General features: G+C 43.2%; 1 protein-coding gene across 3 annotated transcripts in view; it reads right to left on the bottom strand.

Moving 5' to 3' along the window:
• The window catches only part of CACNB4 (calcium voltage-gated channel auxiliary subunit beta 4), a 273,041-nt gene extending 267,003 nt beyond the window's left edge, over window positions 1-6,038 (bottom strand). The window contains exons 1-2 of one of the 3 annotated variants that reach the window (XM_017866083.1): window positions 4,556-6,038; window positions 3,939-4,022 (exon numbers count right to left, since the gene is read on the bottom strand). In XM_017866083.1, the coding sequence (XP_017721572.1) occupies window positions 3,939-4,022; window positions 4,556-4,618 (147 nt within the window). In that variant the 5' untranslated portion in view covers window positions 4,619-6,038. Of the gene's footprint in view, window positions 1-3,938; window positions 4,023-4,248; window positions 4,498-4,555 lie in introns of those variants that run through there. The other 2 variants (XM_017866079.1, XM_017866080.1) reach the window with 2 other exon arrangements.
• Between the last annotated feature and the right edge of the window lie 17,582 nt (window positions 6,039-23,620).

Here is a 23,620-nt window from a genome sequence, read left to right as displayed (position 1 = left end):
AAAAAAAAAAAAAAAAAAAGTGGTATGCTAATGAAAACTGGCACAAGGCCCTCTCGGAGCCCCTACTTGGGGAACTGACTTTATCAGGAAGGTTAGAAGAGGAAGTGAAGACTAAAATCCCAGATCTCAGGGAAGATTAAAAGTTAACTAGGCAGAAGGAAAGGCAAGAACCTGCCACACAGAGAGCTCAGCATATGCAAAGGACAAGTGGCAAGAGGGAGGACAGTGTGCTCAAACTTTGTGTCCAGAGCTAAGAGATCATGGCTCAAGATGAGGCCAGAAGCAAGTAGAGACCAGGCAAGGTACGACTTTGCTGGCCTCATAACAGCAGACTTAACAAGGAAAAGTCAACAAACTATTCCCACTCTGATCAGATTTTCTCTTCAAACCCCAGTAGGAAGAGGACTAACTTGGAGTACTCAACCATATAAACCGTAGGTGTAGTGACACACATGGATAGATATACTTATGGGTATATAATAGATACTTGGGGTACATGGTCATTGAGCCCGCCCTCTCATTCCTTGTCACATGTCACTGTACTGTTTGTAGACATCTCTGTCTCCATTGCTAGATTATAAAAATCTTTGAGTATGGGGGCTGTGTCTCATCCATGTTTTCATTCCTCCTGTATAATATCTAACACAGTGCTGGGCACATAGCAAATACTTAAGTGTTTCCTAAAACTTTAAAACATGACTAAATAATCCATTCATAAATAGCCTGTAAGAAGGGCTCTCCTGAAAGAAAATTCTACAGCCTCATTTGGAAAGCCACTCCAATGATGGCAACACTCTTAGGAAGGTCTTGCTGTAAAACATCATTCCTTTCTAATTTGGGCCAATTCTTGAGTTTCATCCTCAATGAAGAGTGAGAACACTTCATCACATTTCCAAAGAAGGCCTTTGTGTATACTTTGAAGATCATTTCTGGGTCACTCCTAGCTTTCTTTCCTTTCAGTGGCAAAGTACTTCATCTTCTCACCTTTCCTCAAATAAGCCATTTAGTTGCTCCCTGGATTCATTCCAAAACCTCCATGGTGGAGGCCAGCAATCTTGTAGACCAGAAACAAGGTCAAAGATTCCTGAGGGGCTTCATGAGCAGTACTCAGAATGGAAGCAGGCTCTCTTTCTCAGTCTGCTTGTTTTCCAGCCAATTCAAATGTGCATGTGTGTGCATGCACGCATATGTGCATATATATTCTCACAAATACTGAAACTTTTTAACAAGCTCAAAGAACAAATATTGTCTTATTGGGTGAGTTTGTCAACTGCCTTCTCTGCTTCACCAACAGCCCAATCTTCCCCATCAAATGTGACACATCGTTTTGTTTTGTTTTGTTTTGTTTTAGTGAAAGCTTTTCTCCATATTTTTGTAAATAATATGACAAAGAAATTAGCATTTTTTTTTTTTTGGTATTCCACTATCTGCTTCAAAGGCATCACACAGACTGTGAAACAGCACCAAGAAATTTCATCGCTCTAATGTATCAAGAATTTGAATATCAATAAATCACTGATCATTCTATAAATAATGAGACTCTGGTTTTGGGTTTGGTTTGTTTTGTTTTGTTTTGTTTTTTTGTTTTTTTTGTTTTTTTGACGGAGTCCTGCTCTGTCACCCAGGCTGGAGTGCTGTGGAGCAATCTTGGCTCACTGCAACCTCCACCGCCTAGGTTCAAAAAATTCTCCTGCCTCAGCCTCCCAAGTAGCTGGGATTACAGGCACACACCCCCATGCTTGGCAAATTTCTTTGTATTTTTAGTAGGGTGGGGGTTTCACCATGTTAGCCAGGCTGGTTTCGAACTCCTGACTTCAAATGATCCTCCCACCTTAGTCTCCCAAAGTGCTGGGATTACAGGCATGAGCCACTGTGACCCGTCCAAGGCTCTGTTAACATAAGCAGCTGTTATGCTTTCATAAAAAATATTTTTTGGCATTTGGGTGAAAATTTCAATTTTATCCCAAAGTTACTGTTAAACTGCCTTTGCAATCATTGTCTTTATCTCATCAAAGAAATGTAAATCCCTCAGTGATTTTTATTGTAGCCAATACAGAAGTCTGTATGATGTCATTTGAATGAGATCATGTGTAGGATACTTACTGAGTTGTAAAGTGCTCATAAAATTAAGTACTATTTTGTACTGAAAACAAGAAGATTGTATATACAATACAATTACAATTAACTCCAGAATTTAAATTAGACCATTTAATCAAAGCAATGAATTCCCATTTCATAGATGAAATATATTTATTCAAAAAAATCTACTTTGCTTTAAATTATTCCCAAAATTATTTAGCATGCAATACTTTTAACATCTCTCAAGCCAGCACATAGCAGCACGCTTTACAAGAACTTACATATATATAATCTCAATCAGTTATGGGCATAAATTGAGAAAAGAATAATAATATTAGAATATTATTTTGTTTGTGCTTGGAAGGAAGAATAAAGCATTAGTACAGTTATATAGATAAACTCAAAAGTTTTAGTCAAACAGCTTATAGAATGAACTGCTGTGTAATTAGTATTTCCAAGAATTTGCAACATTGAAACACCACTAAAAATAGGCACCTACAAAATAAACACCAGCAAGACCTCAAACAGTTGCATAACAGAAAGATGTTTTAAGATAAACAATGTTTGCCCTATCAAATACACAATATAAGTACTGCAAAGGAGATAGAATTCACTTTTAGAATGAATTCGGAATCCAAAATGCATTTATTTCCATAATGTACATGCTTAGTGCTTACTGAATTAAAGCGTAGTCAAAATTTCCGCTTCTGCAGAAAGTGAAATTCTGCATAATAAATATCATCTAAATATGCTTTATAGACCCTTTTAGGAGAGGTCTGAGTCCAATTTTGAGGCTAAAGCCCATTCCTCGTTGATATGTTTAAATTGATGATAATCACTAAAGAAACACCAGAGCTGCCATCATAGGTTAGAAAACACATTACACAATACTGAGTAACCTAGAGGGAAAAGAACTTCTCAAGGTCACTTTAGCAGCTCACAGGAAGACCTGGGATAAAAGCCTCTTGGTGCGATGACCAATGTCTTCCTAGGTCACCCGAAACCTAGGACACACCCTGACAATTTCTGTTCCATAGAAAGATCAAGGTGACTCACTTTTGCATGATCTCTCTAGCACCCAGCAACCAGGGGTGGTTTCATTAACAGCACATGCACAGTTGGAAAACTGAGGACCAATTTCTTGTGCCAAGGTGAAAGCACCTAAACATCCAGCGTTACCAGCGATCCCGATCCCGAGCACAGACAACTCGCACTAGAACCACGCAGGAGAAAGCAAGCACTAGGAAAACAAACACGAAGTGAAGGCGCACCCAGACTGGGAGCTGAGTGCTGGCCTTCGTTAATTCCTATTTAACCAGATACGGCTGTCTTTCCCTAATTAAGCGAATCCAAGAAACGGTCCTAAAGTGAGAGTAAACTTTCTGCTCAAAGTGTCTTTCTTTTGACCGGAGCTTGACGATCTCTCCCAAGATCCAGACAGATAAGAGTATTCAAATTAGGACAAAACAGAAGAAACCACTAACTCAACTCGAATCAAACCAGGTCGCCGGCCCCGAGGGGTCTGGTTACTCTAGGTCGAGTTATACGACTTAGACATTTCTCCACGCACCAAAGGTGCAACCAGACATATTTCCAGCTCTCAAATTCAACGTCCCTGACTTAAGCCAGGTCCCCGCCGAAATGTCCACACACATGCACAAACTAACTTCCCGGGGCGATGCGGAGACGCCGGGAAGCGAAGACTTCAAGAGTCCAGACTAGAGGGAGAGGGACTGAGTCCGAGCACCGGCCTCGGCCGGGAAGGCAGCTCCCGCACGTGGGGGCCACGACCGGCTCCAGGACCCCGCGCCGCGCGCTCGGCCTCCTCCCCATCCTACTCTCCCGCCTCCTTCTCTTACCTGTCTGAGGATGAAGCTGGTCGAAGTGGTGCTGCCATCGGATCTTTTCAACCTGCTCCTCCGGGTTGTGGTGCCTCGGGCCACCTGGACTCGACACACGGGGCCAGAGAGAAGCCGGTGAGGACCGCAGCGCAGAGCGGGGCGACCACCCACGGCTGGTGTCCGCCTCCGGACCCGCTCCCCGGGGTCCCCCAGAGCCCGCACCCAAGTCTCCTCCGCGACTCCCAAATAGAGCCCCCATCCCCACCCACCCACTCCAAGCCTCGACGGCTGAAAAGATGCTCCAGAAGAGCAGCCCGCAAGCACCCACCACATCCATTAACAAAGACTCTCAGGGTGCGGGGTCCGAGTCCCCGGCATCCGCTGGGGGAGGCTGCGGGCTCCGGAGCGGGAGCGCAGAGACCTGAAGGAGGGTGAGGAGGAGGAGGAAGAGAAGGAGGAGAAAGAGGAGGAGCGGGAGGAGAAAGGGACGTGGAGGAGGGGTGGGGGAAGCTGGGCCGCCGACTCCCGGGACTGGGGCCCCGCACGCCCTGCACGAAGGCGGGGCGCTCTCGGGCGGCGGAGGAGGTGTGAGGAAGGAAGAGGAGGAAGAGGAGGAGGAGGAGGAGGGGCGGTACCTGCGAGGTGGGGGAGTGCGGCCCGTCCGCGGTCCCGTTCTTGGTGTAGGAGGAGGAGGACATCGTTCAGAGCCGCCGCATGGCCAGCCCGTGCGCGGTGGGCGGAGGGCGCTGGCCCCCTAGGCTGGGCTGCGGACGGAGGGGGAGGGCGCAGGACTTCCCCACCCGGCTCCAGGACCCGCGCCGGCGCCCGGGCTCCCTTCCCGCACTTCGGGGAGCGCGGCACCTTAAAGGGACCGAGGCGCTTCCCCCGCGCTTGCGGCGGGGTCCCGGGGAGGGGGCTTCTCGGAAACTCGCCTACCCGAGCGGATTGGGAGAAGCGCTCTCCCACCTAGCGAGCGCTTTACATCAGAGCTTCCAGAGGATGAAGGGAGGGGGAAATCTGGGATGGGGGTGGCAGGATTAAAATAGTCTGCACAGTTTAAAATGAGACAAAGGTGGCACGGTTCATGAATCAAGACTTGGGGAGGGAAGCTGGTGCAGTGTGGGGGGAGTGGGAAGAACCGAGCGGGTGTGTGTGTGTGTTTGCTGCACTGGAATTTTAAAAGGGCAAGATCAGAGCCACCTTCCGCGACTTCACTGATCAGCCTGCTGTGTAAGGGATGGGGTTTTGTGGTTTGCTTTTCGTCCGTGTCGTTGTATTGCTTTGGCAATTCCATCCTTAGAGCTGCGAGTCACACACATCCAGGCAGTCGTGGGAAACCCAGCCAGCCTGAGTCTGACGCGAGATGCTGCCCCGCCAAAGACCAGTATGTCCTAAGGAGTTTTGAAGGTCATGTTAGACCTACTAAGAAGCAAGAGTTGGTCACTGTGCCTCCCATTTCTTTGCGGATGGATGTTTCCAAGGGGAGAAATTCATCCTTGCAACCATACACACCGTTTGCCATTGCCTTCCTCCTGTAAATCCATACAAGAGATTAATTTGTGATCAAATTAAAAGAGAGGAATTGCGGAGAGGAAGAATAAGTGCGAGGTATTGTACAGAGGAATAAGAAGAGGGAAGAAAAATATATGCAAATTCAAAAATAAAGAGACTCCGTTTAAATGAAAATATACATACTATCTCAAATCGCTAAATCAGCTTGCATTCCAGGACTTTATGTTTATAGACACAACTACCATGCTTGTTTTAACAAATGTTTGGCTTTATTCAGGTCCTGGTTATATCTTACCATCCATCAGACACTTCCTTTCCATTCCTAATCCCTTCACTTAATCCAAACTTCTGTAACAATCTTATTAAATAGTGTCCTTGCCTCCAGGCTTCCTAGTGCATGTGCACATATGCACACATACACACGCAGAGATTTCATTCCCTCTACACACTACAGGCAAAACCATTTTCCTAAAATGTCCTGCCCAAGTCACTCTTCTCTAAGATAAAGTCCAAACTCCACGGTCCGACAACTCAGCCTCTCCTGCATTTCTGATCACTCTCCATCTCATTTCTCCATCTTGATCTCTCTATACAAACCTTCCAGCAAGCAGGCAGGTCTAGTCATCATTAGCCAAGTATTCCAAATACAATCGCACTTGAGCACCTCTGCTTTGGAACACCTCCTTGGAATATGCCCTCCCAACAAGCTACACACCCGGCTGAATCCTACCTTTCCTCTAAATGGGACTCAGCTCACTCTTCCTCCACAGAAATCCTCTCTGACCACTCCAGTCCCAGATAATTCTTGTGCTTCTGAAAAACTGGAGCATGTATTCTCTGGGAACTTAGCATAGGCTGCCTTAGTTTATTAGTTTGTTAGTTCTGTTGTTGTGAAAATCTCCTAATTTTCAGGACAGATTTTTAGCTATTCTATTCCTATTCCCATTCTTTCCATATAGTAGATACTCCATGAATTTGTGGGGAATGGTAGGTCTAACCATGCAGGACTCCCTGCTTTAGTTACTGTCAACCCAATCCGTATTTAGTTCTGAGCCATCTTTATAGTTGATACGTGTGTGCATATTAAATTACTGTGTGAGCACTGGACTTTGAATTGTGTGGTTTTCCACTGTCCACAGTCTCACTGACTTTGAGTATTGAAACAGAACCCACAGAGGCATAACAGCATGAGAAGCCCTGTACACCCAGCTCAAAGCAAAATGGTGAACGTTATAAAACATATATACACAACCATTGAAATTTCTAAAAATGGTCCTAAAGGTGCACAACAAATGAAGGAACATTCACTCAAGAGAACCTACTGAAACCCAGTAAGAAAAGTGAGCTTGAGGTATCTGATCCAAGACCTACTCACTCTCTTCCTGCTTCCAGCTCAGAGAGGGAAACTCCACTCTATACTGGTGCAGCCAAGAACACAGGGCTCCCTCACCTCTTCAGCTCCCAGTTGGAGGGTCAGCTTCTTAGGAGGGACAAAACATCAGCATTTGTCATCCTCCCCCAAGCTACCTGTTGTTGAGACTAAGTTCTAAGCAAGAATGGCAGAGGTGAGGGCTCCCTTCTTCTGCCCAGCTGTACCTGGAGGCTGTACCTTGGCCACAGCAGCACTGAGTATACTCTGGCCTTGATCACCTTTGCTCCAGGCTCATCGAGAAGGAAGTTAGGAAACGTGGGACTGCTTCTGCCTGCTACCAGAAACACTCAGCATCTAACGTGGTGATGTCACTCAGAGAGAAGTGCATCATTGTCCCTGCCTCCAACACTAGAGTGGAAAAACTAATGTTGAAGCCTGACCTTACATCAAGGATCCCCAACCCCCAGGCCACAGACTACTACCAGTCTGTGGCCTGTTAGGAACTGGGCCACACAGCAGGAGGTGAGCAGTGGGGCAAGTGAGCATTACGGCCTGAGCTTCGCCTCCCGTCAGATCAGGGGCAGTATTACATTCTCATAGAAGCGCAAACTCTATTGTGAACTGCACATGCACGGGATCTAGGCTGCGGGCTTCTTATGAGAATCTAATGCCTGATGATCTGTCACTATCTCCTATCACCCCCAGATGAGACCATCTAGTGGCAGGAAAACAAGCTCAAGGTTCCCACTGATTCTACATTATGGTGAGTATGTAATAATAATAGAAATAAAGTGCACAATAAATGTAATGTGCTTGAATCATCCCCAAACCATCCCCCATCCCTGTCCCATGGAAAAATCATCTTCCATGAAACCAATCCCTAGTGCCAAAAGGTTGGGGATTGCTGCCTTATGTCATAATAAAAATTCACTCAAAATTAATCAAAGACTTAAAAGAGTTAAAAATATAAAACTATTAGAAGATAATGGTAAATATGCATGACCTTAGATTTGGCAATAAATTCTTAGACATGACACCAAAAGCATGAGTAGGAAAAGAAAAAAATGTTAGACAAGGATGGTGATGTGTCTATGGTTCCAGCTAACTAAGAGGCTGAGGTGGGAGAATCGCTTAAGCCCAGGACGTCAAGGCTTCAGTGAGCTGTGATCACGCCACTGTACTCCAGCGTGGGCACTACAGCGAGACTCCGTCTCTGGCTCAAGCAATACCTGTCTTCTGAGTAGCTGAGAACACAGGTGGGCACTGCCATGCCTAGCTAATTTTTTATTTTCTGAGTAGCTGAGACCACAGGTGGCACTACCATGCCTAGCTAATTTTTGATTTTTTATAGTATTGGAGTCTCCTTATGTTGTCCAAGCTGGTCTTGAATTCCTGGGCTCAAGCCATCCTCCCACCTTGGCCACCCAAAGTACTGGGATTACAGGTGTGAGCCACTGCACCCTGCCACATTGTATACTTTTAGCAGGTGAACTGTATGGCATGTGAATTATATGTCAATAAAGCTATTTTTCCTCTTTCCCTAAGGCCTTGAGAATGTGAAAGGTTCGCTATTACTTGACCAGAGACCCCACGAAATATGCAAATCAAGGTCCAATCTTCGTTTCACTAAACCGTTGAACTGCCCAGGCCATCAAGGTATGCATATTCGAAAAGCCACGAAGTATTTAAAGATGTCTTTAAGAAACAGTGCCATTCTGACTTACAATGTGGAGTTGATGTGCCCGCCAGCAGTGGGACAAGGTCGATGGCCAAAAGAGTGCTGAATTTGACTGCACATGCTTAAAACGCAGAGATATTTTTGCCTTGGGGGGGGACTAGGGTTTGATGTAGATCTCTGGTCCATCGAGCATATCCAAGTGAAAAACCCTAAGATGCGCCGACGTGACTAACAAGCTCATGGTTGGATAACCATACATGACTCCTCCTGCACGTTGAGATGATCCTTACTGAAAAGGAACGATGTCTAAACCAGAAGAGGAGGTTGCCCAGAAGAAAAAGATATCCCAGAAGAAACAAAAACTTACGGCACGGGAGTAAATTCAGCATTAAAATAAATGTAATTTAAAGGAAAAAAACTATTTTTTTAATCTTCAGATCTTACAGAAAAATTAACTCAAAATGGATTACAGACCTAAGTGTAAATGCAAAACTACAAAACTTCTAGGAGAAAACAGAAGAGAAAATCTCCACGAGTCTGAGTTTGGTGTTGAGATTTTACCCCACCACCAAAAGCATGATGCAATAAAATAAAAATTGATGTTCTGGGCTTAATTAAAATTAAAACTTTCTGCTTTGTGAAAAACTCTGTTAAGATAATAAAAAGACAAAGAACTTATAAATAAAATATATAAATAAATCTTAAAACTCAACTATAACAAGCCAGGCATGGTGGCTTACACCTGTAATCCCAGCACTTTGGGAGGCCAAGGCAGGCGGATCACAAGGTCAGGAGATTGAGACCATCCTGGCTAACACAGTGAAACCCCGTCTCTACTAAAAATACAAAAAATTAGCCGGGCGTGGTGGCGGGCACCTGTAGTCTCAGCTACTGGGGAGGCTGAGGCAGGAGAATGTCATGAAGCTGAGGGGCGAAGTTTGCAGTCTGGGCAACAGAGCGAGACTCTGTCTCAAAAAAAAAAGAAAAAAACACTCAACATTTATAATAAACAACTCAAATAAAAAATGGACAAAAGTAGCAGGGTGTTGTGGCTCACGCCTGTAACCCCAGCACTTTGGGAGGCTGAGGAGGGAATTGCCGAAGAAGCCGGGAGGTCAAGACCATTCTGAGCAACAAAGCAGGAACTCATCTCTACAAAAAATAAAAAAAATTAGCCATGTGCAGTGGGTGGCATGCGCCTGTAATCCTAGCTACTTGGGAGGCTGAGGTGGGAGGATCCCTTGAGCCCAGGGGTTTGAGGCTGCCAGGAGCCATCATCTCACTACTGTACTCCAGCCTAAGACACAGACCCATCTCTAAAATTTGAAAGAAAAAAAAATTACTTAAATTAACAAAAGATTTGAATGGATACTTTACCAAAGAAGACCCATAGATGGCAAATAGGTACATGACAAGATGCTCAACATCATTTACTTTAGGGGAAATGCAGATTAAAACAACAATGCAATGCCGCTATACACCTAAAAGGATGACTAAACATAAAAATGATAATAGCAATAGCTAGTAAGGAGAAGGAGCAACAGGAACTCTCATTCATTGCTGATGGAAATGCTAAATGGTACAGCCACTTAGGAACATACTTCAGCAGTTTCTTGGCAGTTTCTTAACAAGCTAAACCATCTTATACAATCCAGCAATCGAGAACCTATGTATTTATGCGACTGATCTGAAAATTTGCATCCACACAAAGACCAGCATGCAAATGTTTAATAGGTTTATTCATAATAACCCAAAACTGGAAGCAACCAAGGTGTCCATTAATGGGTGAATGAATAAACAAAGCATGGTCTAATCATATGATAAAATGATAAAATACTATTCAGCTATCAAGTCATAAAAAAATGGATAAAACTTAAATGCATATTAATAAATGAAAAAAGCCAGTCTGAGGCTATATACTATTTGGGATTCTAGAAAAGGCAAAGCTGTAAAGACAATAAACAGATCAGTGGTTCTGGAGGGGGTGATGAAGACGACAGGTTGAATAGGTGGAGCGTGGGGGGGTTTTAAGGGTGATGAAACTGCTCTGTATGATCCTGTAATGATGGAATCCTAACATAGATCTGTCAAAACCTATAGAACTTCACAGCATAAAGTAAGCCTTAATGTGTGTGAATTAATAAGAAAATCACTGAGGATGTTGAGAGATCAGGATGGAATGCAGAATGTGACAAAAGAATATAATTGTATTACAAATACATTAAACAATGTCACTGAAGAATGTGGAGGTAAGGGGTGCTGGCATAAGTAACCTTGGAAATGAGTGGGCCTTGTAAGACTAAAAGAACTGTGCATAAGCATTGTACCACAGTTAATACATTGTTTCTGAGGAGTGTGGGTTAACTATTCTGAAATCACTATATGTATACACTGGAACAGAACAATTCATTACATAGATGGCAAATGGTGGGGGCCAGGTTTTCCACTGTTGGAATGGAAGTTTACATAGACGCAAAGAGAGGATACTGGAATGATCTATGTGATAATGGACTGGAGTCAGAGAATCTGCATGAATTTCAAGGGTAACTTAATAGATACAGATGGTTATATACAGAAATATTTATAGGGCCCCATGCCATGGGTCACGCCTGTAATCCCAGGACTTTGGGAAGCTGAGACAGGAGGATCACTTGAGCCCAGGAATTCAAAGCCAGCCTGGGCAACATAGTTAGACCCATCCCTACAAAAAACTTCTTTTCTAAATTACCAGGGCATGGTGGTGTGTGCCTGTAATCCCAGCAAATTGGGAGGCTGAGGTGAGAGGATCACTAGAGCCTGGAAGGTTGAGGTTGCACTGAGCTGTGACTGTGCCACTGCACTCCAGCCTGGGCAACAGAGTGAGACCCTGTCTCAAAAAAAATTAACTTTTAAAAAGAAATATTTGCCAGGCACGGTAGCACTTTGGGAGGCTGAGGCGGGTGGATCACCTTAGGTCAGCAGTTGGAGACCAGCCAACATGGCGAAACCACATCTCTACTAAAAATACAAAAATTAGCTGGGCATGGTGGCTCATGCCTGTAATCACAGCTATTTGGGAGGCTGAGGCACAAGAATCACTCGAACCCAGGAGGTAGAGGTTGCAGTGAGTCAAGATCATGCCACTGTACTCCATCTAGCCTAGCCAACAGAGTGAGACTCGGTCTCAAAAAAAAAAAAAAAAAAAAAAAAGGCCCGGGACGGGGGGTCCGCCCTGTAATCCCAGCACTTTGGGAGGCTGAGACAGGCGGATCACAAGGTCAGGAGATCGAGACCATCCTGGCTAACATGGTGAAACCCCGTCCCTACTAAAAATACAAAAAATTTAGCTGGGCGTGGTGGTGGGTGCCTGTAGTCCCAGCTACTCGGGAGGCTGAGGCAAGAGAATGGCGTGAACCCGGGAGGTGGAGCTGGCAGTGAGCCGAGATCAAGCCACTGCACTCCACCCTGGGTGACAGAGCGAGACTCCATCTCAAAAAAAAAAAAAGAAAAAAGAAAAAAAAGAAAAGAAATATTTACAGATAGCTGTATATACATGAGTTAGTATACATATATATTTTTTCTTGCTTTTAGCTGAGGGCCTAGAAGCAATGACCCCTTAGTAGCAACAAACACATCTAGTACCAAGATGTTGGTTTCCAAGACCATCCTGTAATAGAAGAAATCAGGGCAACCTTGGACAAATAGCTAATTCTAGGACTGGGGCAGGAAATATACAAGAGGAGTCTGGAGTATCTTATAGTGCCAGAAAGTAAGGTAAGTGCCTTCAAAAAGAACTCGAAAATCAAAACCACAATGATGGGGTATGTCAAAGGGCAATAGGAGCAAACTGAAAGAGCTCCCAATGGCCAAAGTTTGAATAATTTGAGGAATAAAAGTAGTATTGAAATAAAACCCGAAGTATAAAAGAAATACCCATGAGTTCATAGTGATGAAAATGAATTATCAAACAAACAAATACGTGGGAGAAAAGAGACAAACCTCCCATATGGAAAATTCCACATAATTTATGGAGAAACTCTACCCTCGAGAAAGAGAAGAATAACTTCTCACCCTGTAAAGTGTGGGCTGCATATAGTGACTTCCTTCCAAAGAGTACAGCAGGAAAGCGGGGAGTGCAGAAACTCCACAAACGCTGCCTGAGCCAGGTGATCAAGGTCAACGTCAACAGCAATGTCGGGGTGACAGCATGTGCCCTCGATAGAATGCGATGAGAATGGGACTTCTGGGGTGAAAACCCACAACCTCAGTCTAATCATGAGGAAAATGTCAGACAAATCCCAATTGAGAACATTCTACAAAATATATGACTAGTACTCCTCAAAACTGTCAAGGTCATCAAAAACAAGGAAAGTCTGTGCAACTGTCTCAGCCAAAAGGAGCCTAAGGGGACATGACTAAATGTGATGTATATCCTGGATGGGATCCTGGAACAGAAAAAGGACATTAGGTAAAAGCTACAAAAACTTGAATACAGTATGAAATTTAATTAATAATAATGTATAATACTGGCCCATTAATTGTGACAAATTTACCATGAGAAGGTGTTAATAATCAAGGAAACTAGGTGTAGAATTCTCTGTACTAACTTAGCAATTGTTTGTGAATAAATCTAAAACTACTCCAAAACAAACATTTATTTTTAAAACTTCTAAAATTTTAGAGCTGGAAGGGAATTTAGTAACAGTTTAGAATAAACTCCACATTTAGCAAATTAAGAAGCTGAGCTTAAGAGAATGAACTGTTCAAGAGCAAGTGACTGCTATTAGACTCTGCTTCTTTCCTAAACATTCATCACTGCTGAATCACTTTGTCAGCTACAGATTCTCTCTTCATAAACTTTATTGTCACTTAATAAATACTTTTGTTAAGTGCTTCCTAAAGTCAAAGTCTTGTCCAAAGAGCTGTTTAAAAAAGAAAAGAAATGATTTGCAGAACTCACAGAGCTCAGGAATATAAGATGACAATGTGTTTCTTAATTAAAAATTAAATTGGCTGGACGCAGTGGCTCACGCCTGTAATCCCAGCACTTTGGGAGGCCGAGACGGGCAGATCACCTGAGGGCAGGAGTTGGAGACCATCCTGGCCAACATGGCGAAACCCCGTCTTTACTAAAAGTACAAAAAATTAGCTGGGCATGGTGGCGGGTGCCTGTAATCCCAGCTACTCAGGAGGCTGAGGCAGGAGAATCGCTTGAACCCAGGAGGTGGAGGTTGCAGTGAGCCAAGATGGTGCCGCTGCACTCCAGCCTGGGCGACAAAGGGAAATGCTGTCTCAAAAAAAAAAAAAAAAAAAATTAAGTTAAAACACATTTTGTCTAGGGTCCATGCATATCTAGAGTGTTGTATTTTTAATCTAGGAGCATACAAAAATCACAATAATGGCACATGTGCTTAGATACATATTATAGATTTGTGTAATTAACCTCTTGTTTATGTCCAACTAACCATGGCATCAAGTTCCAGAGTTTTCATCTTACAGGATCTGTTTTCTCTTGTTCTAAAGAATTTCTCCAGAATTACCCCTCCCCCGTCCCCAGTGTTCTGGTCCAAACTGAAAATCTGTTCAAAAGGCACATAAGCCATGTACTTTTAGGATATTAAAGGTTAAGTTTTCAAGAACTGGATTTAAAATGTTTACTTTCCTAACCCTAAAAAATTTACATGCTATAAAACCCAGTGAATCCTAGGCATGGTGGTGTGTGCCTGTAGTCCCAGCTACTTGAGAGGCTGAGGATCTCTTGAACCCAGGTGTTCAAGGCTGCAGTGAGCTATGGTTGTGCCACTGCACTCCAGCCTGGGTGACAGAGTGAGACCTGGTCTTTAAAAAAAACAAAAACACAAACAGAAAACGAACAACAACAAAAAAGTGAAAATGCTATTCTCTTGGTACAATTTGTTGCTGTTGTTCTTTAGACAGGGCCTCATTCTGTCGCCCATGGAAGAGTGCAGTGGTGCAATCACGGCTCACTGCAGCCTCAATTTCCTGGACACAAACCATCTTCCCACCTCAGCCTTCTAAGTAGCTGGGACTACAGGTGTGCACCACCACACCTAACTAATTTTTTAATTTTTTATAGAGATAGGTCTCACTGTGTTGCCCAAGCTGGTCTCGAACTCCTGGCCTCAAGTGATCCTCCTGCCTCAGCCTCCCAAAGGCTGGATATGTGAGCCACCACACCCAGCCGTACAACTTTGAAAGGTACAAATGGTTCAGATTGGTAATGGAAATAAAATCCAAAATCTAAGTTGTAAGTATAGTCACTGTGAAGATGAATCATACACATCTTTTAAGTTGTGAATTATATTAAGATTCTACCTACTAGCTAATTTAAATTTACATTTTAAAACCTACCTTTATTTTACCAGGCATATTTGCCATCTTTGCCATGGTAACAACTCTAAAATCTCAGTGGATTATACCACCATATAGCCTGTTTCTCTGGTCCACGCTGTAGCTCTGTTCCCCTTGTCTTCCCATTCCCAGGCTCAGGTTGAAGAAGCAGCCACAATCTGGAACATACTGTCTCTGAAGAGAGCAGAAACTAGAGAGCTACAGAAAGCTCATGATGCCTCTTGAGCTTCTGCTTAGATGTGGGCATCTGTTGCATCTGCTCATCATATCCCTTTGGTCAACGCATGACATAGACATACAACCAATTCCAAAATCACTGAATGAGGACATAATACTCCAGAAGTCAAGTGCATGGGCAAATAAAAACAGTCCTCTTACAGAAAAAGGGGAGAGTAAAAAACTGCAAACAACAGTACAGTCTTCCACCCGAAGGATAACCTGCTTAAAACAGACAACTATAAAATATAATCACCTCTATCTTTCGTCTTCATTCTGCCATTTTGGGTGGTTGTCATAAATTATAAAAGGTTTTCTATAAAGTTTAAAGGAAGTATTCTTCTAAAGGTGCTGAAATATGTAGGCTCCAAATATTAAAATTCTCGTCCTATTTTGCTATGATATAGTTTTCTGTCACATGTCAGAAAGAAATGTTCACTGTGCTTCTGCCTCTGCTGCAATCTCTGGACTCAGAATGGAGAAAGGAGCATTATTTGATGAGCACTAGAGACACGATATTTATTTATTTTTATTTTTTTGAGACAGAGTCTTATCCAGGCTGGAGTGCAGTGGCACGATCATGGTTCACTGCAGCCTTAACCTCTCAGGCTCAAGTGATCCTCCCACTTCATCCTCCCAAATAGCTGGCACTACAGCTATGCCACCAGACCTGGCTAATTTTCTTTTTTTGAATATCCCTATGTTGCCCAGGCTGGTCTCGAACTCCTGGGCTCAAGGGATCTTCCTTGACCTCTCAAAGTGCTGGGATTATAGTTGTGCACTATAACACCTAAGATATTTAAAAAACAAAACAAAGCAAAGCCATTGGGTTTCCTGACCCTTAGACTGGACCCTAACCCCCTTTGTTTCTTTTCTTGTTGAGACAGAGTCTCACTCTGTCACCCAGGCTGGAGAACAGTGGCATGATCTTGGCTCACTGCCTTCCAGGTTCAAGCGATTTTCGTATCTCAGCCTCCCAAGTAGCTGGGATAACAGGCGTTCGCCACCATGCCTGGCTAATTTTTGTGTTTTTAGTAGATATGAGGTTTTGCCACGTTGGCCAGGCTGGTCTTGAACTCCTGACCTCAAGTGATCCGCCCACCTCAGCTCCCAAAGTGCTGGAATTACAGGCGTGAGCCACCGCACCCAGGCCCCACTTTGTTTCTTGATAGTTAAAGTAATACAATATTCCTTTGATTCTAAAAGACTGGATTTTCAGATGTATCAGTGATTAAATAGCTTTAAGAGAATAAAATGAAATCCTGTAAAACATGCTTACCCCACTGTAAAATAAATCTTGATTTCTTTTCTTTTTTTTTTTGACAGTGTTTCACTCCTGTTGCCCAGGCTGGAGGGCAGTGACATGAACTCAGCTCACTGCAACCTCTGCCTCCTGAGTTCAAGCGATTCTCCTGCCTCAGCCTCCTGAGTAGCTAGGATTACAGGCACCTGCCACCATGTCCGGCTAATTTTTGTGTTTTTAGTAGAGGCAGTTTCACCATGTCGGTCAGGCTGGTCTCGACCTCCTGCCCTCAGGTGATCTGCCCATCTTGGCCTCCCAAAGTGCTGGGATTACAGGCGTGAGCCACCATACCCTGCCAAATCTTGATTTCAGCAATGTTAAAATAGAATGATGATAAGCACACGGATAAGGTCAAAGAAAACTCAAATTTACTAAATAGCAGGCACCGTGAGGTGCTAAATCCATTTTCATTCTTTATTCTGCAAATGTTTTATGTATCCATGCGAGGCCCAGGAACTACAATGAGTAAAACTCTGAAAGCTTTTATAGACCTAGCGGGGGTAGAAATGCTTTCAGATTCAAATAGCAAAACTGTACCGGCCAGGCGCGGTGGCTCACGCCTGTAATCCCAGCACTTTGGGAGGCCGAGGCGGGTGGATCACGAGGTCAGGAGATCAAGACCATCCTGGCTAACACGGTGAAACCCCGTCTCTACTAAAAAAAAGTACAAAAAATTAGCCGGGCATGGTGGCGAGCGCCTGTAGTCCTAGCTACTCAGGAGGCTGAGGCAGGAGAATAGCGTGAATGCGATAGGCGGAGCTTGCAGTGAGCTGAGATCACGCCACTGCCCTCCAGACTGGGAGGGAGAGCGAGACTCCGTCTCAAAAAAAAAAAGAAAAAAACTGTACCAACCATAGTTTAGACCAATAAGGGTAACAGATGATAGGGGCTTTTTTTCCCTTGTCACATATGAAGAGGAAGACAGTCTAGAACGGAATAGCCACTCAAAGATGTCATCAAGGAGCCAGATACCTTCAGTATTTCTGAGCCATCATAACTTTCTTTCTCAGTCACGTGGTTGCTCTATCTCCTGGGATTACACCTGCTTTCTAATCCAGAAGTGTAAGGAGACTTTTCTTTAAAAGTTTTTTATTTCATCCTAGGGAGTCCTCCCCAGGAACTCTGAGCTAAATCTCATTGGCCATAACCATGTTATGTGGCCACCCTTGGCTGCAACAGTCTGGGAAGGCAAGTACTATTATCTTGCCTACTGACTTCCTTGCAGAGGAATCTAAGTAAGGGGATGGTTGGAAATGCATGCTGAGTGAGCCAAACTACGTTCCGATGCGACAGGGCAACCACTATAACACTGTTACAAGATACTTCAGAACCACAGCATGGTTTTGGGATCTGAGAAATTTGGGCTGACACTTGAAAGGATAATTTATTAGGTGGACAGAAGTATTCTGGGCAGAAAAAAAATAACAGGGCCAAACAGGCACAGAAAAAGTCAAATTGTCACCTGTGGTATTTTGGGTTTGGTGGCTAGAGTCTAGAGAGTATGTGAGAGTGAAGAAGAGGTTAGAAAAGCTGCCAACGGGAGCTCATGAAGACCCTAACATGTGATTCCAGAGTTTGGCCATCATCCAAAATATAACAGAACCCTGGCGAAGGCTAGAATTGTTTTCTCAGTAATCTTGGTTCTTGGTTCTTGGAGAAATCAGGCTATGTGTGTGGGCTTCAACTTAGAACTACTGTCCTCACAACCAAATTAGCCTCAAGTAGTCACCTGCTTTTTCCTCACAGCAGCTCCTTGAATTTAGCTCTCTTCTGTTCAGAAAACAGTACTCTGAAGCCTTTGCCCATTTGCCGAATGTTTGACCCATGCTGTGTGACAGAACCACACGGATTCTCAGAGCCAGTCTGTCTGCATCCAGCTTTGTTCTCATCAGTCATCTGTGACAGAGCTAACTGTACTACAATGTACACATTAAATAGATCCATCCACTCTTAATGCTCTTCCTTGCATTAGCATTCTCATATCTGAAGGCATTTTATACCTATGTGAGCCCTTTGCAGCCCCATCCATCTTAGTGAGTTGTGGGAAAGGGAGCTGAAAGATTCTGACAACCTTAATAAAGAAATTATTTCTAGTTAACAGTCACATTAGTACACGGAGGACACATTCTCAGCATCAAATAGAGCCTAGGTTGTATTTCCTGCTTTGTCGATCCTCGGGACATGTGAAAGCTATTTAACCTCTTCACCTACTTTTCTACCTAACAGGAACTATGAGAATTCAAAGATAATGTATATAAAAATGGTTTTAAAATCAAAGAGCAATGTCTGATGTTATGAAACTAGTTAGCGCATGGTGAAACCACACATATAACTTTGGCTTGGAAATGCACAATTTTTTTTTTTTTTTTTTTTGAGATGCAGTCTCGCTCTGTCCCCCAGGCTGAAGGGCAGTGGCACGATCTCGGCTCACTGCAAGGTCCGCCTCCCGGGTTCACGCCATTCTCCTGCCTCAGCCTCCCGAGTAGCTGGGACTACAGGCGCCTGCCACCACGCCCGGCTAATTTTTTGTATTTTTAGTAGAGATGGGGTTTCACCGTGTTAGCCAGGATGGTCTCGATCTCCTGACCTCGCGATCCACCCGCTTCGGCCTCCCAAAGTGCCGAGATTACAGGCATGAGCCACCGCACCTGGCCGGAAATGCAAATTCTTAGCATCCCCAGTGTACAATAATTATGTTATTGAATAAATTAATGAATGCTAGTAACTCTTTTTTATCTGTTTCAAAATAGAGAGACAGGGGCAGTTTGAAGCTTTTATCTGTCTTCTTTTCCAGGGCTTTCTCTGTGTCTCCCAAGAAAGTGTTTTTTTAAAAAAGTCCCGGTTATATGAGGTCAGATGTAAACATGTTATTTCTAGCCTCCACTGACTAAAAACTATGGTATGGTATGCTTTTGTTAGAGAATCTTAAGAGTTTATTTGGTCATGGAATTACAACAACCAATGCAACTTGAAATTTATCAGTCACACAAAATAGTAACACCATGGTGTAAACACATTTCAACAGGTCTGTCTCTGTGGCAGATTACTATCAACAATTGTTTCACTCTGCATTTTCCCAATCTTCTCTTTTGCCTTCTCTATATACAGGATGGAAAGCAAAATTCTCACTTCCCAAAGGCATGTCCAGCTAAGTGCAGCCCTTTCACACAGTTCTGACCAATAACATGTAGATGAAAATCTCTGGAGAGGGTTTCCCAGGACAGAAGTATGATGAAGATTATTTTTGGCTAGGGCACAAAGTCTAAGTCTCTTTTTTCTATTTAGACAATGCACTTTTCACAATACAGTACATGTCTGAAGTTGCTTGGAGAACATATCTATGTGACAATTAAGAACCATCTCTACACTGACACCTAACATATCTGTTCCTAGACACCACGGAAAGCTATATCCTAACAAGATAGCATTGTCTCCCCTTCAGGTGTATGATAAACATAATCAGATTAGGATGAAGCTGTCCTCTCTTGGAAGTGCAAATTACACACCTAGGGGTTTGATGCATCACAGCTGGAAAACCTAGGTCCTAGAACTGACCACCACTAGGGTATGTTATAGCAGTGTCAAAAAGTAGCTGGTAAAATAAGAGTCTTTTCAACAAATCGTGCTGGGCCAACTCGATACCAATATGCAAAAAACTGAAGTTGGACCCAATACCTCATACCATGTACAAAAATTAACTCAAAAGGATCCAAACCTAATTATAAGAGCTAAAACCATAATAGTCTTAGAAGAAAACAAAGGAGGAAATACTCATGGCCTTAGATTTGGCAATGGATTCTTAGACACAACACCAAAAGCAAGAGCAATACTAAAAAAGAAAAAGAAAACAAAAAAAAGAACAATAAAAGAGGAAATAAACTAGACCTAACCAAAATTTCAAGCTTTGGTGTGTCAAAGAACATTATCAAAACAACTCAACAACAGAGACAAAAAACTTGATTAAAAAATGAGCAAAGGCAGCTCCAGGGGAGGCTGAGGCAGAAGGATCACTTGAGCCCAGGAGATCAGGCCAAGCTGGGCAACACAGCAAGACGCCACTTCAAAACACAGCAAAAACAATGGGCAAAGGATTTCTCTAAAGAAGATATCAGACTGGGTGCAGTGGCTCACGCCTGTACTCCCAGCACTTTGGGAGGCCGAGGTGGGCAAATCATGAGGTCAGGCGATCCAGACCATCCTGGCTAACACAGTGAAACCCGGTCTCTACTAAAAATACACACACACAAAAAAAAATTAGCCAGGCATGGTGGCATGTGTGTACAGTCCCAGCTACTCGGGAGGCTGAGGCAGGAGAATGCCGTGAACCCAGGAGGCGGAGCTTGCAGCGAGCTGAGATCACACCACTGCACTCCAGCCTGGGCAACAGAGCGAGACACCGTCTCGGAAAAAAAAAAAAAAAATGTCTAAGTGGCTAATAAACGTATGAAAAGATGCTCAACATCACTGGTCTTTAGGAAAATGCAAATAAAAGCCACAATGAGGTATCAACTTCACACCCAGTAGCACGGCTATAATAATAAAAAACAGGAAATTAGCAAATGTCAGTGACGATGTGGAGAAATTTGAAGCTTTGTGCATTGCTGGTGGAAATGTAAAATGGTTCTGCTGTGGAAAAGTTTGGTAGTTCCTCAAAAAGTTAAATGTAGAACTACCATATGACCCAGTACTTCTACTCTTATGTATCTAAAAGAATTGGAAACTGGTATAAATACACATGTACACACACATGTTCATAGCACCCTTCACAACAAAAAGTAAATGTAGCCTGGGCGCGGTGACTCATGCCTGTAATCCTAGCACTTCAGGAGGCTGAGGCGGGCAGATCACCTGAGGTCAGGAGTTCTAGACCAGCCTGGCCAACATGGCAAAACCCCATCTCTACTAAAAATACAAAAATTAGCCGGGCGTGGTGGCACCCATCTATTAATCGCGGCTATTTGGGAGGCTGAGGCAGGTGAATCACTTGAATCCAGGAGGCAGAGTTTGCAGTGAGCTGAGATCATGCCACTGCACCCCAGCCTGGGTGAGAGAGAGAGACTCCGTCTCAAAAGGAAAAAAAAAAACAAGTAAAAATAGCACAAGTATTCACCGAAAGATGAACAAACAGGCCAGGTGCGGTGGCTCACGCCTGTAATCCCAACACTTTGGGAGGCCCCGAGGCGGGCACATCACAAGGTCAGGAGATCGAGACCAACCTGGCTAACACAGTGAAACCTCGTCTCTACTTAAAAAAAAAAAAAAAAATAAATAAATAAATAAATAAATTAGCTGGGCGTGGTGGCAGGCACCTGTAGTCCCAGCTACTTGGGAGCCTGAGGCAGGAGAATGGCATGAACCTTGGAGGTGGAGCTTGTAGTGAGCCGAGAGGGCACCACTGCAGTACTGCCTGGGTGAAAGAGCGACACTGCGTCTCAAAAAAAAAAAAAAAAAAAGAGAAAAGACGAATAAACAAATTGTGATATACACAATGGAGTATTATTGTCATATGAACTGCAAAAACATTAAATAAGCCAGACACACAAAAAAACTGCAAAAACATCTGAAAAAAGAAGGCAGTTGTGCCTGCCCAACACTGAATGCATTATTAGGTTGGTGCAAAAGTAATTGCAGTTTTTGCCATTACATTTAACGGCAAAATGCCACTGACCTGTTCACTTTAAAATGGTTAATTTTATGTGAATTTCACCTCAATTTTTTTAAAGAAGTAGTCAGCTCCTAAGACCAAAATGTAATCAGTATGTCACTGACTTAGTGTAAAGGTACTGGAAAACCTTTTTTTTTTTTTTTTTTTTTTTAAGAGATGGGTTTTTTGTTGTTGTTGTTGTTGTTTTTAAAGAGATGGGGTTGACCAGGCAGACCTCCAACTCCAGGCCTCAAGCAATCCTCCCATCTCGGCCTCCCAAAGTGCTGGGATTACAGGGTGAGCCACAATGCCCAGCCAACTGGAAAGCCTTTATTAGGATATAAAATGGTGTAAAGCTAAGAACAAGACCAAACCTCCATTCTTGAGTAGCTTTTGAGGGGAGATACCCATCCAGTTTTTTTGTTTCTTCTTCATCTGTTTGGCTTTGAACATTTCTCCTGTCATTCAGTAACTACTGCTCAAGACGAGCAGAGGAGCAGATGAAAATGCAAATCAGTTATAATCTTACTAACTGTAAACACCTCTGGCATAATGAAATCAATTGTTGAAATGTAGATGTGGTATTTAAAAATCAAGAAGTAGGATTATGGGATTAACAGAGGTCTGAGTTTCATCTATCCATGCAGTATCATTATAGTTTAGCAAAGATAAAAAGACTGCCACTGGACTACAGACGTCTTTCTCAGAATTCCTGCGTCAATTCTAAGTAATCTTATCAAAATCTTGAGTGCTTGGTACTCAGATTTCACTGTACACTTTTATCCATGTCTGAATTCCCCAGGACTGCTGTAACAATTAAACAACCGAAATTTGTTCTCTCACATTTCTGGAGTCTGAAATCAAGGTGTTAGCAAGGCCATGCTCCCTCTGAAGGCTCTATGGAGGGAGGAATCCTTTGCCTCTTCCAACTTCTGGAGATTCCAGGTAGTCCTTGCCCTCTGGCAGCATAACTGCAACTTTCACTCCCATCTTCACATGGCCTCTTTTCATTTGTGTGTGTCTTCTCTTCTTATAAGGACACTAGGCATTGGATTTAGGGCCCACCCTAAATCCAGGATAAATTTGCCTCAAGATCCTTAACTAATTATATCTGCAAAGACCCTATTTCCAAATACAGTAGTTCACCCTTAACCAGGATTTCATTTTTTTTTTTTTTTTTTTTTTTGAGATGGAGTTTCATTCTTGTTGTCCAGGCTGGAGAGCAATGGCGTGATCTTGGCTCACTGCAACCTCCGCCTCCCAGGTTCAAGCGATTCTCCTGCCTCAGCTTCCCAAGTAGCTGTGATCAGTTATGTGCCACCACACACAGCTAATTTTGTATTTTTAGTAAGAGACAGGGTTTCACCATGTTGGCCAGGCTGGTCTCAAACTCATGACCTCCCAAAGTGTTGGGATTACAGGCGTGAGCCACTACGCCCGGCCCACGATTTCACTTTCTACACTTTCAGTTACCCAGATTAAACCATGGTCCAAAAATATTAAAAGCAAAATTATAGAAATAAACACTTCATACATTTTAAATAATTTTTATTAGAGTATATTGTCACAACTCTTTCATCTTATTAGTTCTGCTGTTAAGTGCCAAATTCATAAACTTTATCAT

The sequence above is a fragment of the Rhinopithecus bieti genome, unplaced genomic scaffold, assembly GCF_001698545.2.
Source record: "Rhinopithecus bieti isolate Rb0 unplaced genomic scaffold, ASM169854v2 scaffold_81617, whole genome shotgun sequence".
NCBI lineage: Eukaryota > Metazoa > Chordata > Mammalia > Primates > Cercopithecidae > Rhinopithecus > Rhinopithecus bieti.
This window is presented reverse-complemented; position numbering and strand designations above follow the sequence as displayed.